Source organism: Malaya genurostris, chromosome 3, assembly GCF_030247185.1.
Source record: "Malaya genurostris strain Urasoe2022 chromosome 3, Malgen_1.1, whole genome shotgun sequence".
Taxonomy (NCBI): domain Eukaryota; kingdom Metazoa; phylum Arthropoda; class Insecta; order Diptera; family Culicidae; genus Malaya; species Malaya genurostris.
Window position 1 is genome coordinate 66,575,334 of NC_080572.1, and position 27,764 is coordinate 66,603,097.

Here is a 27,764-nt window from a genome sequence, read left to right on the forward strand (position 1 = left end):
CTTTTTTAGCGAAATCGAATATCCAGCGGTTGGAGTATTCCTCGCTTTCATTCGTGGTGTTATGATTGCGCATTCGTCGGGCTGTGTTCCAAAGAGTGCTCATAGATGTTTCTTTCGTTAAGCCGTCTATAAACCGACGCCAGTAACCGCGTTTCTTGGCTCTAATCAAGTTCTTAGTTTTAACGTCTAACGCCGCGTAATTCCGGTAATTATCAGGTGTTCCATTTTTTCTGAATTTTTTTAACGCGGAGGCTCTCTCCGCGTTTAAATTTGTGCACTCTTTGTCCCACCACGGGTTGGGAGGACGGATGTTAGTTTTTGCGCCGGGTACACGTTTCGTCTGAGCTTGAATCGCAGTATCGAGAATCAAGCCAGCCAAAAACGTGTACTCTTCCTCCGGAGGAAGTTGTTGAGTTCTTTCAAGTTTCTCAGATATCGAGGTCGCATAGCTATTCCAATAAATATTTCGTGTGAGGTCATACGAAACATTGATTGTCTTCGATGGTTTTAAGCCGCTGGTGATTGATATTACGATCGGTAGATGATCCCAACGTGTAAGTAGTGTTGACAGCTTTGATGGTTAGTGTTCGAAATTTCAAGTGTTCCCGAACAAGAGTCGATCGAATCATACAAGTCGAACGGAATAAAGAATGCAAAATTCGAACTCGAACGAAAGTGAAGATTCATTCGTATCACAAATCCGTCTGATTGCAGAATCGGGGTGATGGTAATAATAATGGTTTCGACTAAGAATGCAAATATTCGCCCTTATTCTTAATAACGTCGTATCGTTTTATCGCTCGTATTTCATTTGTATTCCCCATAACGCTAGCAAAATCAAAGGTAGCTATGATTCGATCGAACCACATTCGATTATGTTTGCAAACATTGTGTTTGGACTCAGGATTGTGACATTGGTATTGAGCAGTATTTGGTTTGAATCAATAAAACATTTTATTTGAATATATATTTTCTTTACTGATCATTAATCAATTATTTGCTGTTGTTTTATTTTCCTTTTGTGACACTTTATCACGAAGCACGCAATTTTTTTTTCTTTCGTGTCTTGTTTGCTTTCAACAACAATGTTACTGTACTGAGGTACGCTTTTGGGTAAAGCATGCACTTTCAACTAGTGCGAGTCCCAGTATGTATTTTGAATATACATTGCAGATCTCAGAGTGTCCAAATGGAATATTCCATGGTACTTCGCAGTTTATCTTCAATATGTTCGACTTGAACACTTGTTGCCCAGTCCGTTGGGAGCAAGAGCCACTTCTGCCACCCTGGCTCTTAACGTGTATTGTGAAACTGACAGCTTTCTGTTCGGTTTAATATAATAGTTTACAGAGTGCTCTTTACAACTTGCGGTTTGCTACGAAAAATGTTAAAGAACGATATATCTGCTATAAATACATGATCCTGATAGATGTTAGTTCGCAAATATTTTTTGTTAGCCACCTTTTATTCAACTGCTTTTGATAGTATACAGATAGTAACATATTGGAAAAAAAATTCATTACATATTTTTCTTCGATCAAACTAGTGAGTTCAGCGTTATGTTTCTCGATTATTATTTTAGTTCGATCGATTTTCTTTTCGTTTGTTAACTAAAACAAAACAAAAAATGAGTACTGCTTTCCAGTAATCGTCAAGAATGATAAAAAAAGCAAAATTTTCATGTCGTCCAAAATTGAATCAACTTACAAAAAATCGAGGAAGAAGTTGATTAAAATGTTTATTCTTTTACTTGTCTTAAAATTAGGTAAATGATCTGTCTTGGTCGTTCCAAAATGACTTACAGTGATCTTTTGCCTCCCGCTTTCGCATTTTTTACGATAGATAGGTAGTAATAAAGCTGTAATAAATATTTTATCCTTTAAAGAGAAGAGTACTTTTTTCGTTATGTGTTGCTTTCGTTCTAAACTGTTTTTCTGTTTTGTTTTAATTTGCTGGTTTCGTTCAGTGAAAGTGTCGAAATTTTTTTCAGTTTACTAGCGAATCAACAGACGGAATCATGAAGTCGTGTTCGTTTCGCCGTTATCATGATAGTTAGTGTTGCTACCGCTGTTCGTGTTGCTGTTGTTGTTATTGTTTGCATTGTTGTTGTTGTTGACAGTGGAATTAGTACTGCCACTGTTGCTGTTACCACCGGTTCCGGTACCGGAAGTCACATTAGTGTTAACGTTTGTTCCCAGCGTTGTACTGGAGCTGTTGTTGGTGCTGCTGTTGATCGTGTTGCTGCTACCATTTACGATGAAAGACGTACCGAGACCGTAGAGGTGGCCACAATACTTGGCGTTGTCAATGTTATCTTCGAAGAACATCTGATGGTACCAGGTAAAGAAACAAGACAAAATCTGTTAGTCGCACAGTAACAGTCATACTAACTGCATTATTATCAAGAGTTTTTCTAATGCCAAGCAAATTTTCAATTCGATGACAGTTTGAAGCGTTGAACGTCTATTCAACTACTCTAAACATTGTTAATATTACCGCTATCCTGTCAGATTGAGAAACACAATACTCACTGACAAAATGCAAGTAGTGAAACTAAGATATGAGTAAAACATCTGAATGCCCGCTCTCCCTCTTTTTCCCCAAGTAACCGATTTTACCATAATTGTTTTTTTTTTTACAACAGCAAAGCTTTGGTATTACATTCCTTTGGTGTAATTTGACCTTCTGTTTCGCAGACTTCGCAGCCGATTAATAGCGTACAGAACCATTGCATGGCTGGCGATACGATCCCACTGACACTACTAAGGCTGTGAACCATTCGCGAATTATTTTACCATTTATTTAAACTTGGCAGTAGAGGAGTATTTTTTCGAGTAAGTTAATTTAACTAAAACTGCGGCCCAATTTAAAGTTCGACGGATGGAAAGTGAATTTTTATTGGGGTATTTTATTTTATTAAGAGTTTTAAAATATATTACACATAAGAAATATTTCCTGAAAATATGAAATTAGAATTTTTATCAAAAGTCAAATAATTCGCGAGATGGTCCAAATCCCAAAAATTTTTCAAGATCGGGGCTCGAACATACGACTACTGGCTTGTAAGATGTGTGCCCTATGCATTGAACTGTCAACCCGGACTGTCTCTATAGTATATGCCGAAAATAGTTTACGATCGACACGTCAGGTAAGACGTTGCACTTCGGTGCAAATATAAGTGTTCTGCAAGTAGCAGAAACTTTATGTCTGTCTAGCGGTTTATGTTGAACTGCTGGGCTACATAACAGTTCAACATAAACTGTTATGTACTGACGAGTCGAAGACGAAACATAAAAGAATCAAACTTAAACTACACTTTCTATTTACATTTTCCAAACAAATTAAATTTAAAGTGTCTTATTCAAGCGATTTCGAGTTGTTCAGGTAGTAAAATATTGCAAATGTTATAAGCTTTCATAATCTGCAAAAAATTGAGCAAAAATAGAGCTTTCGCAGTATTTGATATTTGGCGTACGCGCGATGTTAAAACGTACACTGCGCGAGCGAATCTTTAGTGTAAGGCCGTTGCGCACTGCTACACGATTGGACAAGTAGGCATTGAATTTTTACAATAATCAGTCATACAGTATACTAGATTTTGTTTGGAAAATGTTGCTTTGTGACGATGGTCTTGGCGCATTGCACACTGTTATCGTCATGTTTTCTGCTGATTGACAAATAAGAGTTGCTTAGGAAATAGTATTGGGAATTGATAGCATTTCATCCCAAGCCTCCATCGCTCACAGGTATTGATAACGGATATGGAGAAGAAATGCTGATGCTTTACCTATTCCCCAGACAAACGACGACTCATCATTCTCTTTCAAACTATTTGCTCTAAGCTAGCGATATGACCATGATATAAGAAGGAAAAAAAAAGTTTTGAAGTGCAAAAACATAAATGAAAATTAAAAAAATCTCTCCGACTACTCCAACAAAGGATCGGTAATGATAAATAGACGTCATGAGCCAGTGTATATGAAGACACAAAAGTTTCGTAATTCGAATCACACGTCTCCACACGAAAAAACAAACTGAAATTCACTTCTACTTGACATAGAATCACAATCACAAAGACTTCGTTACATTTTCTATTAAAATGAAAAAAGTTAATTTTAGAAAACAGTTAACGAGGGTGAATTTTTTGCACGTCCAACGCGTACGCCTACTGCTATCGTTCAATTAAATTTGTTCGAAAAATGTAAATGAAAAGCTTAATAAAATTTGACATTTTTAGAAAAATTTTGCTTACGTTTAAAAAAAACAGTTCTTTATCTATTTGCAAAGTTTTGTAGTAAACGAGAAACATTTTAAGCTTCAGAATGCATTACAATAAATAGGTGCTTATGCGACGAAAAGTGCTAAAAATCACACGAAAATTGGCGGGATGTTTTACGAACATGTTTGCATTTACTAGAACTATAAATCAAAACCAGTTATGGCAAAATCGGTTACCTCGGGACCACTTCGGAAATTTTTACTGATATCTGTAAGACAACCAGAGGATAGTGTACAGCAAATAAGGATGGTTCGATTCGGTGTTTGTCATTGTTTCTGTTAGTGTTTCGTTGTAAATGAAAAAAACGAAAAAGCCTTTTACTCCGGTTTTGCCAATTCAAATATATTTTGCATCCTTCAAGGAAAATTCACAAATTAACATTTCATAAACTAACTTTTCGAACAATAACAATCGCTTCACTGATGAGATAAGTAATCTTATTTGCTGTATCCTAAACCTATGCAACAAACCGAAGTGAAAGGCAACAATCTATTCAATGGCTATTCAATGCCAATGCTTACATAGGAACTTTTGTTTCAAATATATCAAATCTCAATAAACTTGCAGTCGATGACTAATCACTCGAGCTCCGCCTGACATGCATCTTCAGTTTGGTGTCGATGTGATTCAATGACTGATTTAGGGCATTTTCAAAACTCTCACTACAATTGCACTCGAAACTGACAAACCCGCTCGTATTGTTGACGCTACTGATTCCGCCAGTGCTACCTCCCCCTCGGCTGGCGTTGCAACAATCGGACCCGCTACTATCGTTTCTACTACTACTGCTACTGTTTAGGAAACTGAAACCATGTACCTCTCGCATCTTGAAGAACGCCATCCCGGTGAGAAGTGAATCCGACCCGGCCTGATGTTGCGGTCCCACGCGTCTTAGTTCCAGCTGATCGGCGACCTCCTGCAAGCCACCCTTCAGATTCTTGCAACTCTTCATCAGATATTTAACGTCATAGATCGTCGGGAAGTAGATTCGCAGTAGTTCGAAAAAATCACTTTCTTCCGCAGGCAGATTCTGGTCTGTTAAAAGTTTCAGCAGATACCCAAAATCGTACCCAGAGTGAAAGCTGAGCCACTTGATGTTATCCATCAGTACGATACCGGAGGTCATCAAGAGTTCGGCAAAATCTAACGGGTCGATCCCGTCTTCCTCGTGTTTTTTAAACTGTATGCCAGAATTTTGCAGTAGGTCGATAGAATCCTGGGCATACATGTCCTCGTTTAGATTGAACTTGAAATTAAACTGCCAAGTTGAAAACCCTGGCGGCGTACGACCTTCCTCGTCCATGAACGTCAGTCCCAACTGGATGATTCTCAGAAGATCGACATTGCAGCGCAAAAACTGATACTGATAGTCTGCCGAGGAGCGAAATTCACCCACCGGCCGAGCTACCACGCCCGGGAACTCGGTATCCATCGCCACGTAGTGATACTTCTGTACGATATGCCGAATCGTGCGGAACTCTTCGTCCAGATTGTGCCGCCAAACGTCCCGTATGCCACATTCTTCGTTCGATTGTGTATTCATGTTATTGCCATTTCCTCCGCCTCCGCCTGTTCCTCCTCCAGTATGATTTCCACCGCCGCCACCGCCAACCGCCGATGGCATTGCCTGTAAGAAAGGAAGCCTTGTTTAGATAATGCCAGTATGGTGATTGAATATTTGCTGCAAAATGAGAAAATCGAGTATGTATTATGCCTTATCTATACATAAAGAAATTAGTTTCATAGGTCTTTATTTGAAATTACTTGTGAACGGCATAAGCATAAGCCCTCAGACACTATTATTGAATCAAACAATAATCGTGTAACTTAATTGAATAGTTAGAAAATGTTATAGTCTCACGAAGCATAATATTCTGGTCTAATAATGCTTCTAAGAACGACGTAGACAAAATCCAGACTACGTGTAACAAAAACAATGCAATGCAATGCGAATCGTTATGCTGTATCAATTTGAAGAAGTTGTTGTCCCACCAGGAATAAAACGCTTCAACAGATTCAAAATTAAATTCTTAAACTTATCTTAAAGCGGCCTCCTTGGTTTAGTGATGGCTACACGCGTTGTAACTATGACAATGTTCATTCATGTGTTAATAACATCAAGTTACAATATGAACAAAATTTCGGTATTTTGTTGCGTATACATTCCGTATATACCTAATATGCCTAAGCAAAAATAAATGTAAGTAACTAAATATTTTGTGCGGACTGTTTCACATGTTTTGTTCCTCGTATTGTTGCCATATTATTTACATCAACCGAATGCCATTGGATTTAAAGTCTATTTTTTATCTTTATTTAAAAGGTTTTGAGCTATTGGCACATTGTCGCAAAGCTGAATTACCGGTAGCGACACCTGCCAATGAAAAATGTAACCAAGAAAATTTTCATATCGGCAGTAGTGATTTGCAACGATTTTTTTGTTTATTCAATAGTACTAAGAGATATCAGCAATGAAAACAAACTCGGAGTAGAAGAAAATCGATTTCATGATAATTACTATTACTTTTGGCATTAAAAATGCCTTACTCTTCACTATACGGGGCCGGGTGTCAATTAAAAGTTTCAAAAATAGCCGCGTAACCTTTTTGTGTCATAATTTTGAACGTTAATAACTCTGTCATTTGTTGATGGATTGTTATAATTTAACAACCAATCGATTCGGAAACTTTTAACTTAAACATGTATGACGACGTCGTTTCAGTATTTTAATAGCATACTATTGAAAAAATGGTTGGAATCGACCTATGTTTTCATCCACCAATCCCTGCTTTACAAAATGACGTCAACTTCTTGTTCGGCATAGGAGGCTTTGCGTCATGCATAAAAAACACCGCATCGTTCTGCGTAGTATCATAAATCAAATAAACATAGATTTCTCACAGTACGGTGACACTAACAGCACCTCTAGTGACAAACGGGTGTACTTTTTTCCATTAGCTACTGTGGTTGTGTTAAATGCGCAGGCAACTTTTTGCATGCATTTTAGGAGCATTTACGCACCCATTCTCCACCAGACGGTGCTTTTGGTGTCACGGGTTTCTCAACTACATTACTATTACACTGGGAAATCTATGTTTATTTGATTTATGGTAGTATGAAGAGAAATCTATAAATATAGGCTGCACAATATTTCTTTGCCTAGTTGATGTTTGACTGTGAATGAAACAAGTAGCGCGTCCAGTGAGCTGATGATTTAATTGTATATGCGTTCACTTGCTGGATTGTCGCTTTTGTATTATGCGTTGGTGAAACTTTCTGCTGTCTGCACAACACCGCTTCGTGTTCGCTTGAATATCTTATATATCATCTAGCTATTGAAGAACCGAATCAGCGTGGTTATCGGTTCTTTTGAAACATCCCATGTATTTAGCAAATTGTTGGTCGATTTTGCCATTAAAAATGCCTTACACTTCGCTTCCCGAGGCTGGGTGTCAAATTAAAACATGCAAAACTAATCGCGTAACCTTTTTCTGCCATAATTTTGAACGCTCATACCTCAGTCATTTGTTGATGGATTTATATAATTCAACAACCAATCGATTCGGAAACATTTAACTTAAACTTATGAGAAAACGTCATTTGAATATTTCAATTGCATTCCATTGAAAAATTCATTTGAATTGAGTATTTTATTTTGGTTCTCTGGTAACTATCAGGCTAATTTAGTATTATCGGCAATAGATCTAATTCGGATCTAATTTGCAGTGCTTGTTCCTCGATGATTTGTTAATGGATTTTCCTCATTTAAATGATTCCAAAGCTTCAATATTGTAAGCTTAAAAATGTTTAAATTTGTCAACGGATCGGTTTGCATACTTAAATCTCCATTCCCATACAAACAAAACGGTGGCGCGGAAATGGATTCAGTATAAAGTTGTGTTATTATGATAATCATAGAAACTTCTTCTTAATTATATGTGACTGAACAAGTTGTTGTCCCACCAGGTATTAAACGCTTCAAAAGATTCAAAATTAAATTCTGAAACTTCTAAAAGCGGCCTCCTCGGTTTGGTAGTATAAATGAGTTCCACAGGCTCACATATACAGTACAATTAGATGCAATATCATAGAGTATCAAAGATAAACTAAAGGTAAGTTTACTTGCGATTTTACATGTATCGTTTGAATAGCAATTCTCGTAGAATTTGGTTAACCGCCAGTTTCAGTTCAATTATTATTTGCTTCAAAACACGCGTTGTAACTATGACAATGTTAATTCATGTGTTAATAACATCAAGTTACAATATGAACAAAATTTCTGAATTTTGTTGCGTATCCATTTCGTATATTCCTAATATGCCAAAGCGAAAATCAATGTAAGTAACTAAATATTTTATGCGGACTGTTTCACATTTTTCTTCCTCGTATTGTTGCCATATTATTTACTGACACTTTCCGAAGATTATCGACGATTTTGAAGAAGGATTAATAAAATTACACTATTACTGAGCTTACTGGTACAACATTTTTCGTTAAAATAAATAAAATCTTCTCTTGGATCTATTTACTGTTTATAAAATTAATAAGTTTGTACGTTTCTCGAAGATTATTGTCATAAAATAAAACAGTTTTATTTGTTCAGGATTAAATCTTTAGGTTGTTTGTATCTAAAATTGAGCTTTCAAGTAACTTTGAGTTCTAGTTAAAGGACGTTATTCAAAATCTTAACAATGTAAAAAATTGTGGAAAGGGATCAAAATTGAATATAATTAATTATCAAGAAAGAATCTAATTGTCAATTTTATCATTCGCCAACAATCTAAGCGCTTAAACTAGAGCAAGTTTGTAATTAGTCAATTGAAAAAGTTTTTAGTTTAGTGTATCATCATCTCTTTATTTTTGTATATATTATGAAGACCCTAGAAACGTTCCATTTTTAATGTTATTGTGCTCGGTCGTGTCTTGAATACAACCCTCTAATTTTTTTGTGTAAACTACGTTTAAACATGAAAAATCTTCAGAAATGTGTGGTATTGGGTAAGGTTTAAGGTTAGGTATCCTGTGTGAACCAATATTAGAATTAATAATATGTTTATAATTGAGTACGCCGAATCGCGCCGCCTCTGCTGCCGATATTTTCAGGAGGTGGCGTCAAGCCGATTTCTCCGCCGCCGCCGATGACAATTTTGATCGGCACTCAGGTCTATTCAAAATTGAATAGAATCAGACCATGTCAGCTTGGAGCAAAATCAAACTACAGTCCAGCAACGCCATCGCACCAAAGATAAACTCAAGATGGAATACTCTATGATTTTTCATATACCATTCAAATAGGACCCCTCGATGAAATTGGTTCACCGTCAGTTGCAGTACAATTATTATTTGAAACAAAACAACAAGCGTCGAATCGCCACATGCGTCATAACTATGACAATGTTTGTTTATGTAGAAGTAATTTTAAGTTGCAATATGAAAGAAATCGCGGTATTTTGCTGCACATCGAGTGGATCTTGATACAGGAAAGCAAGACACAATTAGAATTATTATTAAGAATCTGTAAAGTTTGTTAAATTCTTATCTTACGAAGCATTAAAGTAAATGGAAAATATTGTGTGCAATATGTTTACATATGTTTACTTCCTTCCAAACTTGTATTGTTGCTATGGTATTTTACCGTCCTTTTCCAATGTTTATCGACGCTTATTAGCGAAGGGTCAACAACATTGAATTATTACTAAGTCAGGGTGGCAAGTGAATTAGCGATTTCAATTTCCCGTTTTTTTCCCGTTTTTCCCGGTGCGCGAGACTAAAAATTCCCGGTTTTTTTTACATGTCCAAAATAACATCGAGAGTTGAGAAATAAGTATTTTTCGGGTATCTCCTTGGAACTACGAATAAAACTTTCATCCACACTTTATCCAAACGTTTATCTTCTGAACTAACAGTATCATCCAGCCCAATGTATTCCATCTTTATTTTGTATTTTACTTAGTGAGTAACTTCGATGTAACAATAGGATTAAAACAAGAAACATATCTCTCCAACGGTGATGAAAGTGATCAGTCTTTCATTTCACGAAGGAATGAAGCATCAAAATTATTGCAATTTTCTTGAAGAATCAACACAATTTATTTAAACTTCTTGCTTTTTCCAATAATGCTCTTGAGCGCAGCTTTCACATCATATTCGACGATTATTGGTGGTGTTTTGTAGTTTTCCAGAAATATCATCAGTTATTTGAAAGTCTAATGATGAATAATTAAATTTAAAGTCTTACAATTAAAATAAAATAATTATTCTTCGAGCTATTCAATCTTTTTCAAGACTACCACTGAATCAGTCTTTCTTAAAACTTATGCAAGTTAAGAGTTAGTATTCTAGAAATGGGCAAAACCGTTCATTTAAAAAACTTTTGAAAATTTGATAGTTGTACCGAAAGAATTAGTTTTTACCATTATGCATACTTATTCTGAAATTTGAAGAAAAACACTAGAAAAGGTCCTAAGTGCAAATGACAGTTCCTCTTTCTTTACTCTTTATTTCGATTATTACGGTCCTATAGGCATTCCTTCTATCTTAAACCTTGTATAGAATAACGACTGAAACTATCAACTTTCGATCTGCTGTTAAACATTATAATTTAAAGAGAAAATAAACAAAGAGAAACTATCCTTTGCACTTGGAATCTTTTCAAATATTTGTCGAGATTTAATAAAAATCCAGCAGAAGCATCCAAATTATCCTTATTTTTCATTATGAGCATTGATTATGCTGTTATTGATGACAACTAAGAAAGCTCATATTGAATTAGAATTGCTGAGGTGTTGGTTCCATTTTCAATGGATTGTGTACCATTGAACCTGTGAATGACAATAAGAAGTTTCAAAACTTGTACTGAAATTCTAGCACAGACTAACAGACATGACAGTATGAGTAAATTCTTATAAAAATAATTTTTCGTGATGCACTAGTTCCACCTATATTGTACTGCGCGAACTATTTACTATCTGTACACCCCTTGTGATATGTACAAGTTTTTTTACTAGTTGGTTTCCCCTCGTTTGTCAACACCGATCAGCTGCTTGCAGGGATGCCTGATTTCATCAAAATATTTGAAAATGAATCGTCACAATAAATTATTGGATTACGTTGATAATATATTTAACTTTTTCGCGATGTTGGAAGGTAACCAATTATTTGACTCAACGTTGTTCATCTAGACTATTTTTTATTGTGTTGGAAGTTTTCACCCGAAATTAAGTGGCGGCAGACCAGAAGCAAGTAAATATTGGTTCGATTTTGTATTGCGTTGGAGGATGAGAAGTAGGCACAATTATGTATATAGTTTTGGCAATATGAATTAAATCTGTATCCTGCGTGAAATTCGCATGGAGGTATACAACTCAATACATTACAGGTAATTCTGTATGAATGGCAACTCTGTTGGTAAATGAAAAAAATAAACACAGTCTAGATGACAGACAGGATGTTTTTGATAGGGTAACGTGGCGCCATCATGACATATGTGAGTACTGTCCCAAATAAAGGAATATTCAAAATGACCGTTAAAATGATTGAAGAATATAATTCGAGTGTCCTGTCTGTTAGTCTGTGATTCTAGTTCAAATACAAAATGGCCTTCATCTTTTCATTTGTTGTATCAGGAAAATCATGACGCTGAAAATCGTTACTAAGATTAGGACTAGGAAATTTTTTCCCGGATTTGCACTAAAATTCCCGATTGTTTCCCGGTAAAATCAGATTCCCGACTTTTTCCCGGCTTTCCCGATTTTCCCGGTCACTTGCCACCCTGCTAAGTTCACTGGTTCACGATTACTGATCCAACTTATTTTGATAAATTGTATGGGACATTGTAATCTTGAGTTTATCTTTGATCGCACGGCATCACATTCAACATATCATGTGTCAGTTCGTTTTGTCATTTTGTGAGACTGTTTTATTTTTATTTGTTTCTTGCTCTTGTCGACGTCGTTGGAAGCTTTTCGGAAAGAAGAATGCGAAGTGTGCATTGAAACGATCAAACAATTTGCTGGTTCATTGAAGGACCCAATAGGAAATTCTAAACAAATTGAATATGATTTTAGACAGTTTTGTAAAACGACAACAAACAAGGAACGAAGACTTTGGTCCTACCCCAAACGAACTAAACACTGGTCAAGCTGAATTGCTGGAAACCATCCATAAATGACAAACCAACATCAAAGTACACAAACAAAGCATCCGAGTTTAGTATAGTCTCTTCCTCGTTACAATCTGGAGAACGTCGAGAACCCGGAAATGCTAAGTATTAATGAATGATTTGTAATATCAAAATATGTTCAAAATCAATACAGTATAGGTCCCACCCTCCTGACACAGGTCGCCCCATGATACGGCTTTCACTCTTATCCACCTAACAACAAGACAATCGGCCATGTTAAGCTAACGCAAATGAGCCCAATAAAAAATTTTACTTGAAAAAAAAAACATATCATGTGTGCACAGTGCTGCTATTTTGGTGCGCACGAATTTGACATTTCTCTCCCCTTCTTCTATGAACGAGATTCGAAGCAGACTCGCCTGAGGGCGCCATGCTCGCATGAAAGGATGTTGCCAATGATTTGTTCGGGAAATGTGAGATCTCTTGTTAATATGATGTCTTTGATAGTATCAATTATCATAAATGAATCTAATAGTCAATTGTATCATTAGCTAACAATCTAAGCGCATAAACTAGAGCAAGTTTGTAATTAGTCACTTGAATAAGTTTTTAGTTTAGTGCAGGGGTTACCAAAGTAGTCGATATAGACCCCTTGGGGTCGATATCCTTTTGGTGGGATCGACGTAAACGAAAACTGACTATGAGGTTCGACGAGGTCTAGAAACCAAACCCCATTAGTTTGATATAAGTTGTTATTTGAAATATTCATGCTAAAAAATTTGTGTATATTTGACCATCCGCAGAAATTCGCAAGTATTTTACATTAATATTAAAGCAAGAAATTGAATTTTTAAAGGAATTTGTTAATGGGGGTCTGAGGCCTAAGTTAATTTTAGCAAAGGGTTATTATGTTAAGAATAAAAATTGTGGGAATATCGAGAGACATTGCATTTTTGAAAAAATGCAGTGGATTGGTATTAACTTCCACATGCTGCAAGGTAAAGGGTGGGAGATCTTTCTCTAAAAATATTCAAAATAAAATTCAACACGAAATTCTGAAAGAGAAAACTAAAAAATTGTTTAGCATTCGGAACGTGAAAACTTTGGAATGTTATAATCTTCATTTAAAATTAGCGAAACAATATCCTCAAGGTTTCGAAATTTTTTTAAGCAAAGTTAAATTTGCAGAACATTGCGAATCTGAGCGCAATTCTTCTTCACAAGAAATTCGAAAATTTACGCTTCAAAAATTCCACACGCCGACCCCCAAACCCACCGGTACAGTTTCCAGAAGACTTCCTAATCAATCGTTCAACTTAGAATTTTACCAGCGAACAATCAAAACTTCTCAATCTTGGGTTAAATTATGCAATTTCTTCTAAAGTAAACCTCGAACAAGTTATTATAGACGTAGAAACAGGCCTAAATAACAGTAATCTTTCTTTTTCTCGAATTAATGATGCCAGAACTATTGTAGCTAATATCATTAAAAATACTTCATTGAAAAATCAACAAAATATGGGTTATAAAGAACTAGTGAAACAATTGCGGGAAAAGCCTGTATTTTATGTCAAGGCTGATAAGGGAAACAAAGTGGTAATTATGGACAAAGAAGATTATGACTATCTGATAACCTAAAAAATCAATGACGGCCCTTATAGGAAACAAAGAGCCGACTCCCTTCCAGATATTATTAAAAAAGTAGAAAAAACTCTCCATAAATGCAACCCAAACTTCGATATCAATCTCAGTAGTCTCAAAGTTTCTAACCCCTCTTTATCCAAAATAAAAGGACTACCAAATGTTCATAAACCTGGTAACGAAATAAAGGAAATCATTTCTTCAGTAGGGGCCCCAACTCAACAAATCTCCAAATGGCTAGTAAAAGAATTCCAATCTATGCCAAAAAAATTTTTCAGTAAATCAGTACCTACCCAACTTCAGAATTCAGGTGAAATCGAAGATGACGAAATGATGGTATCTTTCGATGTAACCGCCTTATTCCCAAGTGTCCCAGTGAAGGACTCAATCAATCTGTTGGAAGATTGGTTAATAGTAGTAGTTCATGGAAATGCAAAGTACAGTCTTATCTTACTCTAACCCTGCTTTGCATGGATGTAAATTATTTCAAATTCAGAGGGGAATTTTATAAACAATTACAAGGGGCACCACTCTCCCCGTTTTTATGTGAATTATTCATGGCAAACCTTGACGAACTTTTAAATAAGCAGGGATTATTACCTAATCGCTGGTGGAGATACGTAGATGATATATTTTGCATCATCAAACGCAACGATTTATCGAACTTCTTAGAAATAATTAATAATTTACATAAAAATATTAAATTCACCTATGAGGAAGAGAAAGACAACAGTTTACCTTTCTTGGACATTCTTTTTGTCCGGGAGGCAAAATCCTTAACTTTCGAAATATATACATACCAAATACTTCTAATCATTCCTATCAACACAAAATGGCAGCATTCCACCATATGATTCACAGAATGCTATCCTTACCCCTTAGAAAAGATGCTGCGATAAAAGCTTTATTTTCGAAATTGGAAAGTTCAATGGATATCCAGAGCATACAATTCAAACCATCTTCGATAAAAAATTAAGACTGTTGAAAAAACAATCACTCACAACTTTGACCCCCTCTTCTGAAAATTTTAAAAGAATATCGGTGGACTTCAATCGAAATATTTCACACCCATTAAAATCAGAACTAAAAAAATTGGTTTAGATTTAGTGTTCAGCAGTATGAACTACCAATTGAAAACTTTACTAGGTTCTACAAAAGATCCAACAGAGAATTTGAAAAAGTCTGGGGTATACAAAATCTCGTGTCCTCATTGCGATAAAATATACATCGGAAAAACAAAGAGAACACTAGACATTCGTTTCAAGAAACATATCTCAGAAATAGCGAAAGCATCCAAAGAATTGGAAAAGGGACTACCACATCACTTCAAGTCAAAAGTAGCAGAACATGCCGTTTTTGAAGATCATGAAATCATAAACTTTATCTCTTTATTAAACCGAGACCAAGGGAATAGATCTTCTTGGCTTTTCCAGTTTTACTACCCATATTCAAGATAAAAACAAACATAGAAAACACTTAACTCTTCCAGTTTTCTGTTACCTGTTTTTTCCTTTTCAATTTTTTTTTTGTTCCTTTGTGGTTTACCTACTTACGTTTGTATGAAAGGAACTTCACTGCGACAGTCGGTGTTGAACAGTCGTTCGCACCGCACGCGTATAGCTCTTGGCTCCTGGAATTTTTTTTCTGGCTACCTAGAGTTTCATTGATTCAAGGCTTCAGTCTTTTTCAAGGCTACCTGAATCACTAACTAAGTGATACAAAGAGTGATATTAGAGTGACTAAGTGATACAAAGAGTGATATTAGAGTGACTAAGAAATTAATCAGCCTTTTTTAAGGCTAGCTAGGAGTCTAATCGAAGACTAATTTAGCCTAGTTAATTTAATTTAAAATTGCATTAATTTCAAAAATGCCTGCGTCCAACCGGAAAGGCAACAAGCCTAAGGCTAAAAATAATTCAATACGGAATAAATCACAATCCGTTATTCAACATTTTTCTAATAACATTCACGATCTTATAGAATCTGAATGTAAAAATAAAAGACAACGGACGGATTTCCCTTCCGTTGATCCTATGCCGTCTAACAATATTTACGATATTCTTCCTGAATCCGATTGTAGCGACATAGAAGAAAATTCTTCAAAAATTCCCAAAATGGACGCTTGTCGTTCTGGGAAGAAACAACAATCTATGCCACCAGTGACGGTGATGATTTCCGACTTCAAAGCATTCCGTACTGAGCTTTCTACTTTTCTCCCGGAAGTAAAAGTCTCATTTCAAATCGGACGAAGAGGAGAATGTCGAGTCTTGGTGGATGGATTGGAAGATTACGAACGTCTTATTCGATATTTGTCCGAGAAACTTCATAAATTTTATTCATATGATATAAAATCAGACAGACCCTTCAAGGCTGTCTTGAAAGGATTATCAAATGATCAAAGTATTGATGAAAGCTTCATGGCAAACTACTGAATTGAAACGATTAAAATCATCTAAAAGATCTGCGTTAAAAAAATATTCCAAGCATGGCGGGTATGCACTGCGTGCAAACTACGTACACATCAACTCTTTATATAAAAGGACAGCAAAACGTTGCTACGCACGTTACCTTCGGAATGTTCAGAACAAATTGAAGTCCGATCCTAAATCTTTTTGGAAATACGTAAACGACCAACGAAAAGAATCGAATTTGCCTTCGTCGATGGTATATGGGATAAGTGTTGGAACTAATCTAGATGAAATTTGTCTACTGTTTTCCGAAAAGTTTTCCAGCGTTTTCTCCAATGAAGTGTTGTCACCGAACCAAATCGCCCAAGCAGCAATGAACGTTCCAGTATCACATCAGTTGTTGGATACTATCAGTGTTGACGAAGATTCAGTAAAAATGACTATCGCCAAAATGAAATCTTCGAGCTCTTCCGGACCCGATGGTATTCCTGCAATCTTTGTGAAAAATAGCTCCATCGGTTTAATTTCACCTATCTGCCAAATTTTTCGTTTATCGCTAACATCTGGGATCTTCCCTGATTCCTGGAAGTTTTCATACATGTTTCCAGTTCATAAAAAAGGAGACAAAAAAGACATCGACAACTACCGTGGAATTACGTCGCTCAGTGCTATTCCAAAGCTTTTCGAAATGGTGGTACTTGATTCTATATTCAACCATTGTAAATGGTTTATTGCAGAAACACAACATGGGTTTATGCCGAAACGGTCCACGGCTACCAATCTCTTGACTTTCACGACGTTTGTGACGAATGCTATATCCTGCGGTTTACAAACTGATGTTATCTACACGGACCTTTCCGCTGCCTTTGACAAAATTAACCACGCCATTACTGTTGCTAAGTTAGACAGATTGGGATTTGGTTCTAACATGCTGCGTTGGTTTTCCTCATACCTTAATAATCGCCGATTAGCAATCAAGATAAATGACGCTGTATCCAAAGAGTTCATCGCTTCTTCTGGGATTCCACAAGGCAGCCATCTCGGACCTCTGATCTTCCTCCTGTATTTTAACGATGTGAATCTTTCTCTAAATTGTCCACGTTTATCTTTCGCTGATGATCTCAAGCTATTCCAAATAGTTCGAAGTAACGAGGATGCTGTTTTCCTCCAACACCAACTTGAAATTTTTTCAAAGTGGTGTGAGGTAAATCGAATCGCTTTGAACATTGATAAATGCTCAATCATCACGTTCACACGCAAAAAAAATCCTATAAGATACAACTACTGCCTTGATGAAGTAGTGATCAACAGAACCACGTGTGTTAAGGATCTTGGTGTAATTCTAGACGAGCAATTGTCTTTCAAGCAGCATATCAACTTTATTGTAGCAAAGGCATCTCGTAGTTTAGGATTTGTAATGAGAATAGCAAAACATTTCACAGACATTTACTGTTTAAAGTCTCTATATTGCTCACTCATTCGTACAACGCTCGAGTACTGCTCTACGATATGGAACCCATATTACCTTAACGGCTCCTACCGAATAGAATCAATACAGCGCAGATTCGTCCGTTTTGCTCTTCGACAGCTACCTTGGAATAACCCCAACGAGTTGCCTAGCTACGAAAGCCGTGGATTATTGATTGGACTCGACACCCTTGGCATTCGACGTAATTTGTCCCGTGCTATGTTGATCGCCGACATGTTGAACAACAAAATAGACTGCCCTGCACTCCTCAGCGAAATTTCTTTAAATGTACGCAGTAGAGCTCTTCGGAATAACGTCTTTCTTCGATTGCCTCTTAGCCGTACGAATTATGGATATAACGGTGCTATTATTGGTCTACAGCGAACTTTCAATGGAGTATCTGCCGGATTCGATTTTCACATTACGCGTAGCAGAATTCAAACAAATTTTTTAAACATACTTAGAAATAGGAATAGTTTTTAATCATTGGGACTACACATTGTCTGTTGATTACATGTAAATAAATAAATAAATTAAAAAATCAGAAAAAAAAATCAGAAATTAAAAATGAATTAAAAGAATTGCTTGGTTTTGCCCCTTCCCAAGTAATACTTATGAAAAAAAGAGCGAATGGTACTTCTAAACCACGCTTCCCATGAACTTTACCTAATACACTTCAATCGAAGTGATGTAAACAATTTGAAAACTTTAGAAAAAGTACGTTTCATTTCCCACATTAAAATTCATTGGGAACATTATAAACGGCATAATCGTATTGCAAACTTAACGCAATGTCGTCGTTGCCAAGGCTTCGGTCATGGAACCAAAAATTGTCATATGGATATACGGTGTTTGAATTGTGGTAAATCGCATTCGAAAGACGTTTGTCCAATGAATGAAACCACTGATAAATTTTCATGTTCAAATTGCAATGGAAATCATAAATCCAATTATTTGAAATGTCCTGTCAGGGAAAAAATTTTAAACGCTCGTTCGCTTCGACAACAAGTCAAATCAACGACCTTAAATTTACAGAACATACCTGATAATCAAAAAACCGTTACAAATGCCACGCCTAATTCTTTTAAGGCACTGATTTCTTCGAAACAAAAAACAGGTACGCCTGTCAATTCGTCTTCTAACGAAAACAATTTATTGACAGGTAGGTCGACCTCGTCATCATCTTCTTCTAATGTCAGTTATGCTGGTATATTAGGTAGAAATCTATCACCTATTTCTTCTAATGTAAATAATCAAAACACAGGACCGCCTTGCAGTTCTTCTTTTAACGAAAACAATTTATTAATAGGTAGACCGGCCAAATCATCTTCTTCTAATGGCAGTCTACCTACAAATATTCCTTCAATGCCATTCGCTTCTTTAAATGAAGTCGATTTAGGCGATATAACTGAAAATAAAATGATCTACCTACAAGATCAACTTTTTCAAATGATCATCCAAATGAATTCGACTTCATCACTTTTTGAAGCATTTCAAATCGGATGGAAATTTGCAAATAATATTATAATGAATTTAAAATTTAACAGTGATGTTAAATAATTATTTGAATATTTTAAATTGGAACGCTCGATCTTTGAAATCGAGTGAAGATGAATTTTATAATTTTCTCAAAGTTCACAAAATTCATATTGCCATTGTGACAGAAACTTTTCTTAAACCAAATGTAAAATTGAAAAGTAATCCACATTATGTGGTTCATCGATTTGACAGGTTTACTGGAATGGGTGGTGGAGTTGCCATTTTTGTCCAACGGCAAATTAAACATCGAATTTTACCTTCTTTCAATACTAAAGTTATTGAAAGCTTGGGAATCGAAGTTGAAACCATTCATGGAATTTATTTCATCGCTGGAGCATATTTGCCATTCCAATGCACCGGCGAACAATTAAATTTCTTTAAAGGCGATTTGCAAAAACTTACAAGATATCGATCGAAATTTTTCGTAATAGGGGACTTAAATGCTAAGCATGTCCAGTGGAATTGTAGGCAAAATAACAGTAATGGTAAAATACTTCATAATCAACTCTCAGCTGGTTACTTCACAGTTCTTCATCCCAGTAATCCTACTTGTTTCTCTTCCGTGAAAAACCCGTCTACAATTGATCTGGTTCTAACAGATCAAAGTCACATTTGTAGTGAACCGATTACACATGCTGACTTTGACTCAGATCATCTTCCTGTAACATTCAGACTTTCCAACGAAGCTATAATTAATCCAATTAGTTCTATTTTCAACTATCATAGAGCTAATTGGTTGGATTACAGATCTCACATTGAAAATCATGTGGATCATGAAACTATTTTAGAAAATTCTGCGGACATCGACACAGCAATTGATAATTTGAATCATTATATTATCGAAGCTAGAAATCTTTCAGTTCCCAAAGCTCAAACTAAATTAAATTCTCCTATCATCGATGACAATCTTCAACTGCTCATTCGGTTGAAGAATGTTCGTCGACGACAATATCAACGTTCTCGTGATCCTGCTATGAAAAACATAGTTAAGGATTTACAAAAAGAAATTAAACATAGATTTACTCTTTTGCGAAATGAAAATTTCGCTAAAGAAGTTGAACAAATTAAACCATATTCTAAACCTTTCTGGAAACTTTCTAAGGTTCTTAAGAAACCTCAGAAACCAATTCCTGCGCTCAAGGAAGGAAATCAAATACTTCTTACAAATGGTGAAAAAGCTCAAAAACTAGCTCAGCAGTTCGAGAGTGTCCACAATTTTAATTTAAACGTTATGAGTCCTATTGAAAATGAAGTCTCACTGAAATATGATCATATTTCAACCCAAGTGTTATCACACGATGACATTATTGAGACGAATTTTGATGAAATTAAATCAATTATTAGGAAACTCAAAAACATGAAGGCTCCTGGTAATGATGGAATTTTTAATATTCTTATTAAAAATCTTCCCGATGTTGCCTTGAGACTCCTGGTTAAAATTTTCAACAAGTGTTTTTCATTAGCTTACTTCCCAAAAAGATGGAAAAACGCTAAAGTAATTCCTATCCTAAAACCTAATAAAAACCCAGCAGAAACATCAAGTTATCGCCCAATTAGTTTACTTTCTTCTATCAGTAAACTTTTTGAAAAAATTATCTTGTTAAGAATGATGACTCATATAAATGAGAATTCAATTTTTTTACCAGAGCAGTTTGGATTTCGTCATGAACATTCAACTACTCATCAACTTGTCAGAGTAACGAACATGATAAAATCAAATAAATCTTCTGGGTTATCCACTGGAGTTGCTCTTCTAGACATAGAAAAAGCATTCGACAGTGTTTGGCACAAAGGTTTAATAGCAAAAATGTCTGATTTCCAGTTTCCTATTTATTTGATCAAAATGATTCAAAATTATTTAACTGATCGTACTCTTCAGGTTAGCTATCAGAATTGTAAATCTGAATTGCTACCCGTACGAGCCGGTGTTCCGCAGGGTTCGAGTGTAGCTCCAATCTTGTATAATATTTTCACTTCTGATCTTCCAAATCTACCCGTTGGTTGTCAGAAATCGTTATTCTGTGACGACACAAGTCTGTTAGCCACAGGTAGAAATCTAAGAGTGATCTGCAGTCGCCTACAAAGAAGTTTAAATATTTTCAGTGATTATCTGTCAAAATGGAAAATTAAACCAAATGCAGCAAAAACGCAATTAATTATCTTTCCTCACAAGCCAAGAGCTTCGTTTCTTAAACCAAACAATAATCACATTCTCAAATTGAATGGCTTGGAATTGACATGGTCTGATCAAGCTAAATACTTAGGTTTAACGTATGACAAAAAACTCACTTTCAAGGATCACATTGAAGGAATGCAGGCAAAGTGTAATAAATATATTAAATGTTTATATCCTCTTATAAACAGAAATTCTAAGCTCTGTCTAAAAAACAAATTGTTAATTTATAAACAAATTTTCAGACCAGCCATGCTTTATGCGGTACCAATTTGGTCAAGCTGTTGTTCCACCAGGAAGTAAACGCTTCAAAGGATTCAGAATAAAATTCTGAAAATGATTCTGAAGCGTCCTCCCTGGTTTAGTACAAATGAGTTACACAGACTCACAAATATAGAACCATTAGATGTAATGTCACATAATATTATAAGCAAATTCCGACAAAAATCGATGCAATCTTCAATTGAATCGATTCGTTCTCTGTATTAGTTAGTAAGTTAGTATATAAGTTCCTTTTCCCCATTACACAATACAAGTAGGTTTAGAATTTTCCCTACACAAAAATCTCAGAATTGCGGAAGCAAATGATGTCTTCATGGTAATAACCAAATCATATATATATATATATATATATATATATATATATATATATATATATATATATATATATATATATATATATATATATATATATATATATATATATATATATACATATATATATATATATATATATATATATATATATATATATATATATATATATATATATATATATATATATATATATATATATATATATATATATATATATATATATATATATATATATATATAACAGGGCTGAAAAGTCACCACTTGTGGCTGAACACCCAATTTAAATCTTAATAATTTAATTTTAACTCATATTCCAATAAACAGTTAATAAAAAAAAAAAAAAAAAAAACTTCACTGCGGCATTCTTTCAATAAACTCATCAAACCGAAACACTGAAGAAGGATGTAAATAACATTCCGAAATACGTAACTGTATTATAACGTTTAATACACTTTCGTGAAAATAGTGACTTTGTGAGAGTGTAATGACGTGACATAGTGGAATTAAACGGTACAACAACAGTACTATTAGTGAGAAAAAGGTTACGCGGCAACTTTTGCCCGCCCCGTATATCGAAGAGTAAGGCATTTTTAAAAAACGTAGTAAGGCATTTTGCCAAAAAAGATTGGGATTGAGGCTTTTGCCTGCTGCCAGAATTTCTTACAAACGGGAAAGTCAACTACAGACAAAGACAAACGGGAAAGATTGCAAGTCAACATGTTTCAACAGGCTTTGCAGCCGATTCTTAGCGTATATAATAATTGCATGACTAGCATTACGATCCTACTGACATTAAGATTCCTTCCAGATCGGGACTCAAACATACGACAACTTGCTTGTAAGACCAGCTCCCTATACATTGAGAAGCAACTATTGGCTATTTTTCGCCGCACTTGGTCTGCAACTAAATGTCAGTAGCGGCCCTTACACGATCATTAAAAGTGTCATTACTAAAAAGGAATGGCACTTTTAATGATCGTGTAAGGTCTACGAGTTCAGTAATGATGGAATTGTGGATTTTCCATCATTACCAACATTATTTCTTCTTCTTATTTTTTTTGTGGAAGTGATGAATATCTTTAGAACTATACGCGAAAAAATGACAAAGTGTAGATTTAAATTGTTAATATTTCATTAACCTTAACGTTTCAATGGCAAATCAAATTTATTTTCAGCTAAACGAAAATAAAAATATTGCTATTGCTGGAGTAGTGACAAATACTCATCATTAATAATGAACGTGTAATGCTAAAAAGTAATGATGTACAGTAATGCAGTAATGACGAGCGTTTGAGCAGAAGTGTCATTACTTAGTAATGACACTTTTAATGATCGTGTAAGGGCCACTAATGCTTCGGCAAGGTACTGCTGTTACTTCAAATAGAAAAGGTAATAATTTTTTCGTTACAGATAACTTTGCTATTATTTCGATCACTCCATTTGTAATTTATTAATTTGTTGCTTTTGCTCATAAAATATCGTCATTGTTTAAAAAAGTGCATCTCAAACAATGAATAACTGTAAAAACAATTACCGACCAATGTATTAAACATAAGGAAAAATTCCCGCTATGATTTCGAACAGCACTGTATATCTAAAACTAAGATTTCGATAATCCTAAATTATTCACATTTCTGTGTTCAGTGCAAACAATGTTCTTTGGTATTAGAACAGTCCCAACTGAAGCCGGGAGAGTAATTATGTACTTTAATGTAAAATTACATAAAAATAATATTTTCCAGTTAAATGGTAACACGACCATGGGTGGCTATCGAAATATTCATACAGAATGAAGATAACGATTAGTGCTCGTTCAGTTGTTTTATAAATTGAATTTATATTGTTATCTAATAAAATCCAAATTAAAATCATTAGATGTACATATACTTGAAATTGAGCAAAATCGTTTCTACTGCCACGCCAGGCTTTTCTAAAAGACCAACATCAACATTCTTGTGATTCTATTATGGAATCCATAGTTGAGAACTATCAAAAGAAAATTAGTCATCGATTCACTGAAAAAATTCTATCATATTCTAAACCTTGTCAAGATTCTATGCTAGTCCTTAGAAACCAGTTTCAGCTCTCAAAGAAGGAAATCAAATACTTCCTGTAAACGGTGGATAAGATCAAAGTTGACAACTTTTTCAATTTGGTAAGTCCTATTGGAATCAATATCTCACACAAATATAAACATAACACAAATGTTATCTCAAGGCGACATTACTATTACAATCATTAGCAAACTCAAAAACATCAAGGCTTTTAGAAATTTTTAATAATTTCATTAAAAAAATTTCCGACTTTTGCTAATAATTTTGCAAGTGTTTTATTTACTTATTTTCAAATTTAATAAAAATCCAACAGAAGCATCCAAACTATCCTCATTTTACATTATGATTTTCATTGTGCTATTATTGAAAACAACTAAGAAGGCTCTGATGCTTTATGATTGATTGATTTTACCCCGACCTGGCAGGATTCTTAGGCTGTGAACCATTTCGCGGTTAGTTTTAACTTTTGGTTAAAATCTGACACTTGAGCGGTTAATTTGATGTTGTCAAAAACTCGAAAGCATTGTTATTTTTGACAGATCGATGGTTATTTTCCGACTCTGAAAAAAATCTTGTAATGAAAATTCTAATAAAATTCTTTTGTTGAAATCATTTCCAGTGAAAAATAAACCCAAATAACTTTCCGTCAGTCAAATTTTGAAATGGGTCGCACTACCCATACTCGCATATCAGTCCCATATCGATTTTCGCCAATTTTGAGTTAGCTTGAGGAATAAAATCTATCCTCAATATACTCTCAGAAATTGCAATAAAATTTAAGGGTTTGTTTAGTAAAATGTGAAAAAATACCAACCCATGTCTGGCCCATATGCCAAGTACCCGCATGTTAGTCCCATGCAGTGCAAATTTCAATAGTTTCATTTGTTGCAATATTTGAATAGCAAATGTGTATTACCGATATTACATATAATAATACCATGATTTAGCATTAGGTAGCACAGTAAATCAAAAAAATCAAATTCCCTAGTTTTCCGCATAGGGTTTGCTTTTTTTAGTGAAGCATAACGAGAAACCTTTTGAAGGGTTTAGTTTAGTTTCATGACACTATCCTAAAAGCGTGATTAAATGGCATTAGACTAGTTCGAAGCATTTTGTTCCCAAGGACATGAATCTACTTAAATGCTTTGAACTACGTCCAATTAAAATTTACTGGCGCATGATAAAACAGGAACTCAACTCGACAGTGATAATTAATTTTTAATGTTTGAAAACTGAGCTTCAAGTAGTAAAAAGCTCGCAAGTTTATATTTATATAGTATTTTTATTCGATAAATACATACATGCCTTTCGGTTCAACTAAGGTGCAAAAGCATTTGTTATTGGTTTGCAGAGATTATTCAAACAAGTGATAGAAGTAAACGTTGTCAAGGACCTAAAGGCAAATAGCTCATCAAATTGTACGTTTACTTCCTAACTATGACACCGAAAATGTTCATTTTGCAATTAATACTAGATAATAACTGTTAACGAACATTTGTATAAAAACGCAGAGATAATCCAACGAAAAAGTAAATAAAAGAATCTATCATCTGTAGCTTTTAGGTCCATTTGAAATGTTTTCCTCCCCATCATCTGTGCTTGGGTTTAACTTCTATATATTATCAAGAGTTATCATAAGAATTGCGTCTGTCGATTGCAATGAAATAAATAAACAAATAAGACTGTTCCATAGACTGCCATAAACAATTGACTAATGTTTATAGATCTCAATGAGTCACACGAAGAAAATCGATTGTCATGAATTTATGGAATGCATTTGGATCTCAATTAACATCTTTTCCATCAATCATCATCGGCATAGCATGCCTCACAAGGTCAGACGACACCAAGTTAGTACTTTTGAACATCATATCAACTCACCTGTGCCTCACTTTGGGGCCTCTGTCTGTGCTGTTGTTGGGTCAACTGTTGCTGTTGCTTATGTAGTGCCAAAGTTTTGTCTTCTTCCGATTTAGAATCACTTAACGTTGGACTATTGGTAGTAGCTTTCTTGTTTTCATCCGTCTGCAATTGTCTATCTTCGTCTTCTCCAGCGTCCGGCTGTTGGTTTGCGTCGGCGGCCGCCGTGTCGTCAGCCACAATTACCACAGAGCCACAAAAGCTTCCGGATCTAGTGATTTATTCGCTACTAGCGATGTGCACTTTTTGATCCAGCGCTGGATACAGATTCGGTAGGAATTGTTGTTTTTCCACTTGCAGAACAAATTAGGATGTCACAGCATATCATCGTTGATGAACGGTGAATATTTTACATTGCATAGTGTCAGCATACCGAGAAAGAGAGGGAAATGGTACGAGACAAAATTGAAAGTGTTCCGCAATCCAATTTCAACTATTAAAGACGCCATAATCGTTAACCTCATATGCAAGAAGTGGTGGTATTTTGGATAACAGTATGCAGATCAAAGACAAACAATAAAGTGGCTTAGGGTTGTTCGTAACTCACAAACTGTTTTGTTTATGGAAAATTTTATCTTCTTATCAAACACTTCAATAAAAAAAAAGAAAACAGTGTCCTATTATAGTTATCTTCTAAACTTTTTCACTTGTCATTACCTCCAAAATATTGACCAATTTTTTTTTCTTTGCTGTAACTAACGTGACAGACTAAGACCAGTGATGACCCATCTTGCCCATTGACCAATTTTACGCCCTTTGCAACATTACGCACGATTCACTTGACATAATTGGACGGAAAACGAAAACAATATTGGCCTAAAAGTCTCGTAAAACCTTAAGGTTCTCGAAGAACCCTAAATTGATAACTTACCGAATCACGGAAGTGGTTGAATTTGCTAAAGTTTGGGCAATCGGCACTAAGGCGCTAACAATTTCGCGTTTTTTTGCCGTTTTCTTGCACAGAGAAGCACGGAAAGGATCTCGGCTTTGGTGCAAACATAAAACACTATTCAGCAAATCCACACGAACGCACGGATATCCGCCGGAAGTGTCTCTTCCCTCTGTTTCTGAAGGACAGTAATTTCCAGGAGGTCCGTTTGATACTCCTATCTGCTACTGCTGTTTTATCCGCAAGGCTTTTTCTCTCGTTTTTTCTCCTGCTTTGGCTGCAGCGCACCACTGCGAGAAAATGATTCGCGTCCGCGTTCGTCTCGTTCGTTTGTGCCTATCATTAAATCGCGAATAGTTCTAATGTAGTGTTAGTGAAACATAGAGTAAGAATTGAAAAGTGTCATGGCAGTCTATTTGACAGTACGATGGTAAATGGACAGGTGGCGAGATTTTTCTATTCGTCAGTAAGGTGGTCATTGTTTTTGAAAAAAAAACAAGAAGAACGGGAAAGAAAGGTGTAAACATCAAGCGTTTCAGGATTGGCATATTGTCGCAAAACTGAAATGTAGAGGCGCTGCTTGTTTAGAGATGATACTTTCAGCAAGAGCCTTTTACTTTTTCAACGATTTTGGCATTAAAAATGCCTTACTCTTCACTATATGGGGCCGGGTG

The 27,764-nt window shown here is 35.3% G+C and overlaps 1 protein-coding gene across 1 annotated transcript; it reads right to left on the reverse strand.

Annotated features, from left to right (window-relative positions):
- Nucleotides 1-930: 930 nt before the first annotated feature.
- On the reverse strand, nucleotides 931-27,439 carry LOC131438644 (CCR4-NOT transcription complex subunit 7). The gene is made up of 4 exons (XM_058608797.1): nucleotides 27,073-27,439; nucleotides 26,163-26,494; nucleotides 5,097-5,906; nucleotides 931-2,327 (listed from the first exon to the last, which is right to left on the reverse strand). The coding sequence occupies exons 3-4, from the start codon at nucleotides 5,901-5,903 to the stop codon at nucleotides 2,016-2,018; spliced, it is 1,119 nt and encodes a 372-aa protein (XP_058464780.1). The 5' UTR covers nucleotides 5,904-5,906; nucleotides 26,163-26,494; nucleotides 27,073-27,439; the 3' UTR covers nucleotides 931-2,015.
- Nucleotides 27,440-27,764: the final 325 nt, after the last annotated feature.

Excerpts from the sequence above, each read along its gene's own strand:
- LOC131438644 (XM_058608797.1), bottom strand. The coding sequence starts at position 5,903 with ATGCCATCGGCGGTTGGCGGTGGCGGCGGTGGAAATCATACTGGAGGA. Across the intron at positions 2,328-5,096 it reads CGTTCTTCAAGATGCGAGAG|ATGTTCTTCGAAGATAACAT; the intron begins GTACATGGTTTC and ends TGGTACCATCAG.